Here is an 11939-nt window from a genome sequence, read left to right on the forward strand (position 1 = left end):
AAAATCCTGTTTTACAATCCCTCACAAAAACCATGTCCTTTTGAAGCCTTCGCAAAACTCATGTCCTTTTATGTCCTCACAAAAATCATATCCTTTTATGTCCTCACAAAAATCATATCCCTTTATCTGTCCTCACAAAAATCATGTGCTTATATCTGTGTTAGCAAAAAATATGTCCTTTTATGTCCTCACAAAAATCATGTAATTTTATCTGTCCTCACAAAAATCATATTTTATCAGCCCTCACAAAATCCATGTCCCTCTGATGCCTTCACAAAAATCATATCAATTTCTAATGCTTAACTTATCAAGCGAAATGTCTGCACGAGAATATCCATCTTAAAGCTTGAAAAGAAAATCCTTTATAATCTTCGAAAATTCATTTCTCCATAGGCTTACATGGACGTTCTGAAGAGCCTCGGGTGGAAGAAGTTTTGCATCATCTACGAGAGTAACAATGGCCTCATCCGTGTGCAAGAGCTTCTGAAGGATCATTCTTTCACCATCACCCTGAGGCAGTTACCTCTCTCCCAGGATTACAGGTATATACTATCTTGTATATTGATTTAAGTGAATGTAGTGGCCTATTGCAAACGTCCCTGCCTGGCTATATGCTGGAAGCATTGTTATGCCCTGATTGGTAACGTCTCTACCTGTTGATCACCAGAATGTGGTTCGAGTCCTGCTCAGACTCGTTAGCTCCTTTATTGTCTGCAACCTTACCATTGTAAGCTAAGGAGAGGGGTGTTTGGAGGAGCCTATAAGTCTATCTGCTGAGTCATCAGCAGCCATTGTCTGGCCCTCCCTGGTTCTAGCCGTCTCTGCCTGGTGAACGCCAGACGGGGGTTCGAATCCTGATCAGACTCGTTAGTTCCTTTATTGTCTGCAACCTTACCATTGTGAGCTAAGGAGAGGGGTGTTTGCAGGAGCCTGTAAGTCTATCTACTGAGTCATCAGCAGCCATTGTCTGGCCCTCCCTGGTTCTAGCCGTCTCTACCTGGTGAACGCCATACTGTGGTTCGAATCCTGCTCAGACTCGTTAGCTCCTTTAGTGTCTGCAACCTTACCATCGTGAGCTAAGGAGAGGGGTGTTTGGAGGAGCCTATAAGTCTATCTGCTGAGTCAACAGCAGCCATTGGCTGGTCCTCCCTGGTTCTAGCTTTGGGGGATAGGTGGCTCGGGAGCTGATCATATGTATGTATGGTCAGTCTCTAGGGCAATGTCACTGTTCCTTGACTCTGCCATTCATGAGTGAAATTAAACCTTAAACCTTTGATTTTTTATGGATCTAACATGAAACAAATTTCTTTTTTTTTTTACATATTTGATTAGTTTTATAAGAATATCTAATCGCTCAACATCATAATTATATAAAGGGTATATTTTTTTATAATAATTGAATATAAAACTAAATATAAAAGCAAAAACTTTAATATTGATAATGGAAATAAATATACATCAATATAAATCATATCAATTCAAATTTTTTTATAACATATATCAAACACTCCTTGACGAAGAGTAATAATTATATTAGTTATATTAGTAATAATGAAAAAAAATAAACTTTTCAGGCAACTATAGTGTTATAGTGATGACTTATAGCTATGGGACACATACAACCGTTTAGACTAAAATTCATTTATCTTTTTTAATGGATATAGAAAAGTCCAACAGAGCAAAATGAAATGTCAACACAAAACGATTATTAATGGGAGTTTTCCAAATAAAAGTTTGTGTTTTCTTTCTCATTTGATGTTACGTCTTTTTGTTTTTGGGAATTTTGCGATCATTTTTATAGGTTGTTTCAAGCATTCAAAAGTAGCCTTTGCTTCTTTTTTTAGTGTTTTTGTTCTTGTTATCTCTGTATATGTGTATGTATATATATATGCATATATATATATATATATATATACTGTATATATATATATATATATATGTAAGTATTCATCCAGCATGTATATATATATATATATATATGTGTGTATATATACATATATATATATATATATGTATATACAGTATATATATATGCATATATATACATGTGTATGTGTGTGTTTGCATGTATTGACATATATATAAATACATTTTGATAAATAAATAAAGATATATATATATATATATATATGAGCTCATATATAAAAAGCATATATATATATATATATATATACATATATATATATATATATATATACAGTATACATACATAAATCCTAAAATCAAATTTCCCTTCGGGACTCCCATCCCAATCCTTGATCTTCTTCATAATAATAATAATAATATCACCTAATTGAAAATCCCTTTTGATAGCCATCCAAGTTTTTTTTCCCTGCCATTTGCGGATTTCACTTTTCCCTCATCAGTGGCTGAATACGGATTAAGCTGGGCTTACACGGTCAGCTAAGAGCACGAAGAAAATCCCTAATAGGATTCCAGGATGATTTCAAAATGCCATTTCCCCTGATGGATCAAAGGGAGACTTAGCCTGCCTCATCTATGTTAATTAATACGGCACAACTCGGCGTATTTTTCCACCCTTTTGTAATGTGGTCTGATGCGAATGCATTTGCGTATGATAGACCTGTGAAATGACTCCGTGGTTTTTAGGTTGTAGGTTGGCCTGGGTGCCAGACACCCGTTGAGATACTACCGTTAGAGAGGTATATGGTCATTTGACTGGCCAGACAGTACTACATTGGATCCTTCTCTCTGGTTACGGTTCATTTCTCTTACGTATGATAGACGTGTGAAATGACTCCGTGATTTTTAGGTTGTAGGTTGTCCTGGGTGCCAGCCACCCGTTAAGATACTACCACTAGATTTATATGGTTATTTGACTGGCCAGACAGTACTACATTGGATCCTTCTCTCTAGTCACGGTTCATTTTTCCTTTGCCTACATATACCTCGAATAGTCTAGCCTATTCCTTACAGATTCTCCTTGTCCTCATACACCTGACAACACTGAGATTACTAAACAATTCTTCTTTATACAAGGGATTAACTACTGCACTGTAATTGTTCAGTGGCCACTTCCCTCTTGGTAAGGGTAGAAGAGACTCTTTAGCTACAGTATGCAGCTCTTCTAAGCGAAGGAGACTCCAAAATCAAACCCTTATTCTCTGGTCTTGGATAGTACCAGATACTCTGAACCATGATCTTTTACTGTCTTGGGGTAGATTTCTCTTGTTTGAGGGTACACTTTGGCTCATTATTCTATCTTATTTCTCCTCCTCTTGGTTTTCTGTTTTTTAAGTTTGGATAGTTTATAAATGAAAGATTTATTCTAATGTTGTTACTGTTCTTAAAATATTTTATGTTAATTACTTTTCTTGCAGTTTCCTGTTTTCCTTTCTTCAGTGGGATATTTTCCCTGTTGGAGCCCTTGAGCTTATAGCATCCTTTTATTCCAACTAGGGTTTGTAGCTTAGCAAGTAATAATAATAATAATAATAATAATAATAATAATAATAATAATAATAATAATAATAATAATAATAATAATAATAATAATAATATGCCTCCTGTCTCGTTCTCTAATCTTTATCCTTACCTTCAAATAGTATTTCAAAAGATATTGCTGCTCACTAGAATATGATACTGAAAATAAGCACCTCTCTCTCTCTCTCTCTCTCTCTCTCTCTCTCTCTCTCTCTCTCTCATATACATATTTTTTTTAAATCTTGGAATTCTCATGCTTACCACCCAGTATTCTTATTAGTGTTTTTATGTTTACATGAAATATTTTCATATATATATATATATATATATGTGTGTGTGTGTGTGTATATATATATGTATATATATATATATATATATATACATACATGCATACATACAGTCGGTTATGTTAATCTTTTTCGAGCTAAGTTCCTTTTGTCTCTTGTTATACTATACTAAGACATTCTCTCTCTCTCTCTCTCTCTCTCTCTCTCTCTCTCTCTCTCTCAATGTCTACAGATATCTATAGACCTTAAGCTGGAATCCCAAGATATCGTATTATGGAAACGAAAGCGAAAGTTTCCGAGTGATAAACGAGCTTCATTTGTTTTCGTAAACAATCGCTCTCCAAACTAATTCATAGGTTTATTAGTTCCTGTTATTTCAGTATACCGAAAGAGAATGTTTATCAGTGGCAGTTATTTGCCTGTGCAATTTTATTGGCCAATTTTTACCCGAATTGCAAATTGGAAAAATGAGATTACACTGCCTGAAAAAAAAGTAATATTTTTTTTTTGGCCACAGTTGATTTTTATTGGCAACTAAATTGCAAACATACATATGAAAGTCCTATGGAAGTAATAGTTTGACTGTATTGTACTGCACAATTATTTATTATCTAATTTGGCGAGTAAATTGGTGAAATAGACTTCTTAATTTTATGCTCAAAATCGAATTGAGCAAAGCTTATCAATTTTATGTTTCAAATAGAATTAAACAAAGCTCCTCAAATTTATGCTCCAAATAGAATTGAGCAAAGCTTATCAATTTTATGTTTCAGATAAATTGAACAAAGCTCATCAAATTTATGCTCCAAATAGGATCGACAAAGGCTTATTAATTTCCTGCTCAAAATAGAATTGAGCAAAGCATATCAATTTTATGTTTCAGATAGAATTGAACAAAGCTCATCAAATTTATGCTCCAAATAGAATTGAGAAAGGCTTTTTAATTTCCTACTCCAAATAAAATTGGGAAATGCTTATCAATTTCATGCTCCAAATAGAATTGAACAAAGCTCATCAAATTTATGCTCCAAATAGAATTGAGAAAAGCTTTTTAATTTCCTGCTCCAAATAAAATTGAGAAATGCTTATTAATTTTATGTTTCAAATAGAATTGAACAAATCTCATCAGATTTATACTCCAAATAGAACTGAGAAAGGCTTATTAATTTCCTGTCCCGAATAGAATTGAGAAAGGCTTATTAATTTCCTGCTCAAAATAGAATTGAGCAAAGCTCATCAATTTCATGTTTCAAATATAATTAAACAAAGCTCATCAAATTTATGCTCCAAATAGGATTGAGAAAGGATTATTAATTTCATGCTCCAAATAAAATTGGGTAAAGCTTGTCAATTTCATGCTCCAAAAGGAATTGAGAAAGCTTAATAATTTCATGCTTAAAATAGAATTGTGCGAAGCTTACCAATTTCATGCTCCATAGAGAATTGAGCAATATTGAAACTTGAATAAAAACATAAGAGTTGAACAGAAATAAGTCTTCGTAGTAGTAGTAGTAGTAGTAGTAGTGGTAGTAGTAGTAGTAGTAGTAGTGGTAGGTTCTTCTGATTTAATCTAGTATAAATTGGCTCATTGAAAACATATTTGTAGCAAAAAAAAAAAAAAAATTCAAACAGATACATGAAATAAAATTAACATCTTTCAAAAACTATCTTTTCTCTCCTCCACTCAATAGAAACATACAATTCCCTTACAATTTCAGACCGATGCTGAAGGAGGCGAAGAAGGCGGGCGTAACCCACGTCGTGTTGGACGTGAAGCGAGAAAACATCTTCAGGGTACTGAAACAAGCGCAGCAGATCGGCATGATGACGTCATACCATAATTACTTCTTTACTTCTCTCGTGAGTTCTTATGAACATATGCTCTGTTCAGTGTTGTTACTGTTCTCGAAATGCTTTATTTTATTTGTTCGTTATTTCGCTTATGGTTTATTTCCTCGTTTCTTTTCCTCAGATATTTTTCTATGTTGGAGCCCTTGGGAATATAAAATCATGCTTTTCTAACTAGGGTTGCAGCTTGGGTACTAATGATAATGATAATAATAATAATATTAATAATAATTATTATTATCATTATTTTTATTATTATTATTATTATTGTTGTTGTTGTTGTTGTTGTTATAATAATAATAATAATAATAATAATAATAATTTTAATAATGACAATAATAATACCCTTTGCATATGACAAGGGGATATTTTTCAATATTACTGGTGAGTTGCTGTTAAATAGCTTATTATTATTATTATTATTATTATTATTATTATTATTATTATTATTATTATTATTATTATTATTATTATTATTATTATTATTATACATGTATGTATATTATATATATATATATATATATATATATATTCATTATTAGCAGCCCAATATACTTTTATTCAGCCTATTTTTTTTCAGACAAAAATGTTGCATTGGTATTGCACCCAAATTGCATCATAATGCAATTTTGAATATATGTTCAAAATTTGCAGCGCAAATCTGACTTTTACTTATTCAAAAAAAAAAATAATTGAACGCCTATATTATTGAGAGATATTTTATTAACATTGTCACAAATTTGCTCAGTATGTTATATTTCATCAATTTTGTGAAGTAGAGAAGAATCTACCTATAATAATATAATTGGTCATTATAACATTGGATTTACTGGATTCACATGAATAAAGCTACTATCTCTCTCTCTCTCTCTCTCTCTCTCTCTCTCTCTCTCTCTCTCTCTCTCTCTCTAAAGGTGGTCTTGTATACGTAAACCAATAAAATATTTGATGAAATTTTCCTTATCAAATAGTTATTGCAAATGTTTCAACATAGATTCTCTCTCTCTCTCTCTCTCTCTCTCTCTCTCTCTCTCTCTCTCTCTCTCCAAAGGTGGTCTTGCATACGTAAACCAATAAAAATATTGGATGAAATTAGCTATTGCAAATGTTTCGACATAGATTCTCTCTCTCTCTCTCTCTCTCTCTCTCTCTCTCTCTCTCTCTCTCTCCAAAGGTGGTCTTGTATACGTAAACCAATAGAAATATTAGATGAATTTTTTCCTTATCATATAGCTATTGCAAATGTTTCAACATAGATTCTCTCTCTCTCTCTCTCTCTCTCTCTCTCTCTCTCTCTCTCTCTCTCTCTCTCTCTCTCAATTTATTACTCGTGACCCTAAAACTTTCTATTGAATATAAAAGTAATTGAAAAAATTATCAATTGGAAAATACATGAAAAGTTAATTTTTTTAGTTTATCTATTTGACATCGAAATTGATTAAACAAAAAGTTTCTTTTTGTTTTATATTAGATTCATCCTAACCACTGTTATTTACACACACAAACACACGCACACACACATCTCTCTCTCTCTCTCTTTCTCTCTCTCTCTCTCTCTCTCTCTCTCTCTCTCTCTCTCTCTCTCTATATATATATATATATATATGTGTGTGTGTGTGTGTGTGTGTATGTATACGGTCATGCTTATATCTCCGCCCCCCCCCCTCTGATAGGAGAGGGAGTAGTCATACCCTGGTAAGAAGGGGTGCACATGCTTGTGTGTGTATCTGTTTTAATGTTTAGTTGTAATATATAACATGTCGAGTATGCTATATACAGTATATATATATATATATATATATATATATTTATACATATATGAATATATAAATATGTATATATATACATAAATATATATATATATATATATATATATGTATATATATATATATATATATATACTGTATATCAATATATATGTATATATGAACTTTTCCTTATACGCAAAAAAAATCTAATACGTCTGATTACCTTTAATAAACCTATGAAAATATACAACTAACATTAAGATTACCTTCAAAAAACCCACCATTTACATGATAAGAGATAAAAACACTACAAATCTCTTGCAAAACACCAAAGAGATATATCAATATAAACAAAACAGTTATAAACACAAATATCATTAAATTTCTCTTAGGTATCAATACAAACACGGGTAAAATCCCTTGGAATATAGAATCAGTAGAACTTCAAAAGTTCAAAGTTGGAGCAAATGCTTTTTTGTTGACCAGGCGGACATGAGTCGTTTTATAGTGTATTTATGACATATGTTTTTTTGATGTTGTTAATAGTTTATATATGACATGTCTGTTTTGACGTTGTTACTTATTTTAGAATGATTTATTGTTAATTTGTTCTCTTCATTTATTTATTTCCTTATTTCCTTTCCTGACTGGGCTATTTTTCCCTGTTGGAGCCCCTGGGCTTATAGCATCTTGCTTTTCCAACTAGGGTTGTAGCTTAGCAAGTAATAATAAGGATAATAATAATCGGGTAGTTGAATCAGTAGAACTTCAAAAGTTCAAAGTTGGAGCAAATGCTTTTTGGTTGACCAGGCGGACATGAGTCTTTTTATAGTTTATTTATGACATATTTGTTTTTGATGTTGTTAATAGTTTATATAGGACATATCTGTTTTGACGTTGTTACTTATTTTAGAATGATTTATTGTTAATTTGTTCTCTTCATTTATTTATTTCCTTATTTCCTTTCCTCAATGGGCTATTTTTCCCTGTTGGAGCCCCTGTGCTTATAGCATCTTGCTTTTCCAACTAGGGTTGTAGCTTGGATAGTAATAATAATAATAATAATAATAATAATAATAATAACAATAATAATAATAATAATATTTAACAAACTACAATATCCGCCGAAAGAGAAGAGGCAGGGTAAAAATAGAACGTGAATTTGAGCCGCTGAAGTCGTTGTCGAAAGTAACTCGATTTCTCAGGGAGATTCATGGCGCTTCGAGCCCCCAAAAGATTTGCGATTTCGTTTTCTGGAAAGAATGTGTGTGTGCGTGTGTGTGTGTGTGTGTGTGTGTGTCTGTACGCGCGTATTTGGAGGGTCTCTCTCTCTCTCTCTCTCTCTCTCTCTCTCTCTCTCTCAAATTATAATATATATAGATATAATATATATATATATATATATATAAATATATATATTTATATATATATATATATATATATATATTCATTTATATATATATATATATATATATATATTTATATATGTACATATATGTACATGAAATACATATACATACCTAAATACATACATATACATATGTGTGTAGATATATATGTATATAACAAAGAACTCAATACAAAACCAAATAGAACCTTTGGTATTCTATATGGTTTCTCTTCATCTGAATTTTCAGAAGTATTTTTTATTTCTTATATGATAGATCCAATTTAATGTTATTACTGTTCTTAAAAATATTCTATTTTGATTGCTATTACTTCTTTTGTAGTTTATTTATTTCCTTGTTTTCTTTCATCATTGGGCTATTTTTACCTGTTGGAGCCCTTGGCCTTATAGCCTCCTGCTTTTCCAACAAGGGTTATAATAATAATAATAATAATAATAATAATAATAATAATAATAATAATAATAATAATAATATTGATATTAATATTAATATCAATGTTGATAATAATATTAATATTAACATTAATATTAATATTAATATTAATATTAATATTAATAATAATAATAATAATAGTAATAATAATAATAATAATAATAATATTGATATTGATATTAATATTAATATTAATATTAATATTAATATTAATAATAAAATAATAATAATAATAATAATAATAATAATAATAATAATAATAATAATAATAATAATAATAATAATAATAATAATAATAATAATAGATGAAATATATGGATATAACCTATAAATAAATAAACTCATAATCAACATGAAATATAGAAATAAAACCAAATAAACGAATAATTACAAAGACGAATCATCTGTCCCTTCTTACCTCACATAAAAAGGATCTACACACAGTAGAAGTTGAAGACTTTCGACATGGTGGAACGAACATCACATCTCTTAGGATAGTGGACCCCGAAAACCCTCTCGTCCAGCGAGTCATACACGACTGGCTGTTTGGGCAGCTTCGCTACGGCAAGAGTGTGGAGGCCCCAGCTTCTGAACTGAAGGTGGGTGCTCATTTGATTTTTTTATTTTTCCTTCTTTTTTTTTCTTTGTTTGCAACAGGTAGTAAGTCAATCATTCCATGTTTTGTTTACCTTGTGAATAATGGCGTTTATTATATTAACTGTTATTATGTCGTTTAAATGTTTTCATCATTTATTTTTAATTTTGTAGTGGGTTTTTTTTTTTTTTTTTTTTGCAACAGGTAGTAAGTAAGACATTAATGTATTGTTTACCTTGTGGATCATGGTGTTTATTGTGGTATCTGTCATTATGTCGTTTATAATTTCTTATTTATTTTTAATTTTGTAGTGTTATATTTGCAAAACGTTATGTGAAATTAAGATTAGTTTTATAATGTTGCTAGCGAAAATTCTCAAATATTAATGAATTTCTGTTAGTTAGTATATATATATATATATATATATATGAATGATATAAATATATATGTGTGTATATATATACATATATATATATATATATATATATTTATATATATATATATATATATATGTATATATATACATATATATATATATATATTTATTTATTTATATATATATATATATATATATATTTATATATATATATTTATATATATGTATATATATATATATATATATATATAAATATATATATATATATGTGTGTGTGTGTGTGTGTTTGAGTGAATGATAGAAATATATATGTATATATAAATATATATATATATATATATATATATATATTCGTGTGTGAAGGAATACCATGACCGTGTGAACTTTTTTAAATTACCCCATAAATTTTCATTAAATCTTAACAACCAATGATTAATGAATATTCATTTTCTTCCTCTTTCCAGAACAGTAACATGACATTTCTAAAGGTAAGTGTTCAACCAACCATAATTCTTCTATAATTGTTTCTCTTAATATAACCAGTATGTAGAGTATAAGGGAAAATGCATTCATGGATTTTTGACCGTTTTAAAAACTTATATATTGATGCAAAAGACTGATATTACGGTCACCAACCTGTAAAAGATAATAAAAAAGTACGGTAAAATTACGGTCGCCTGTATTTTACTGAAATACGGCTGAGAACAGTAGATTTTTACGGGGAATTGCTGATTTTTTTTTTTTTTTTTTTTTTTTTTTTTTTTTTTTTTTTTTCAGTGTTTCTACGGAGAATTTCCGATTAAAAATACGGTTTTTTTAACAGTGTATAATGGATACGTCCCAGTAGGTCGAATCAAAGAAACAGCTCTTATAAATTTCCAACATAATGTCACTGCGAATTTGTCCTCCGTAAGGAGCGACATTGGTATGCGAAGGGGTACGACTTAGAGAGGAATGTATTTTGGGGTACAAAACACTCTCTTAAAGTTCGAGCCACAATTCGGGCGAAAATGAGAAAATTTTACTCGCAATAAGCAATGTTCGCGTAAGACGAAATTTTTATGCATATCCTGTTTTTTTTTTTTTTTTTTTTTTTTTTTTTTTTTTTCTTTTTTTTTTTTTTTTTTTTTTTTTGTATTCACGCTGCATACATTCCAACCCTGTATGACAGTTATTATTTTGAGTCTTAATATTCCTGTGGACTAGGAACTTATTGTTGACCAGGCGGACATGAGTCTTTTTATAGTTTATTTATGACATAATCGTTTTTTATATTGTTAATAGTTTATATATGACATGTCTGTTTTGACGTTGTTACTTTTTAGAATGATTTAATTGTTAATTTGTTCTCTTCATTTATTTATTTCCTTATTTCCATTCCTCACTGGGTTATTTTTCCCTGTTGGAGCTCCTGGGCTTATAGCATCTTGCTTTTCCAACTAGGGTTGTAGCTTGGATAGTAATAATAATAATAATAATAATAATAAAAGAAAATTACATTTCTAACTCAGCAACGTTCTCTTTATCAATTCTTGTAAACTGTTCTTTCCTTTGGAAATTAATCTGGGTTTCGTTTACATGCAAATATGGATAGAGTTGCTTATAAATACTGTAAAAAATTACTCAATAGTTTTTTTTTTCTATGAGGGCGGAGGAGAATATGTAAAGAATAGGCTAGGCTATCCGGTGTATATGTAGACAAAGAGAAAATGAGCCGTAACCAGAAAGAATGATCCAATGTAGTACTATCTGGCCAATCAAAGGTTCCAATACCTTTCTAGTGGTATTATCTCAACGTGT

General features: G+C 30.3%; 1 protein-coding gene across 1 annotated transcript in view; it reads left to right on the top strand.

Moving 5' to 3' along the window:
• The window catches only part of LOC137634852 (glutamate receptor ionotropic, kainate 2-like), a 103672-nt gene that overhangs the window by 35509 nt on the left and 56224 nt on the right, over window positions 1–11939 (top strand). The window contains exons 4-7 of the mRNA XM_068367405.1: window positions 394–542; window positions 5450–5591; window positions 9600–9767; window positions 10604–10627. Of these exons, the coding sequence (XP_068223506.1) occupies window positions 394–542; window positions 5450–5591; window positions 9600–9767; window positions 10604–10627 (483 nt within the window). The remainder of the gene's footprint in view (window positions 1–393; window positions 543–5449; window positions 5592–9599; window positions 9768–10603; window positions 10628–11939) is intronic.

Source organism: Palaemon carinicauda, chromosome 45 (assembly GCF_036898095.1).
Source record: "Palaemon carinicauda isolate YSFRI2023 chromosome 45, ASM3689809v2, whole genome shotgun sequence".
Classification (NCBI taxonomy): Eukaryota; Metazoa; Arthropoda; class Malacostraca; order Decapoda; family Palaemonidae; genus Palaemon; species Palaemon carinicauda.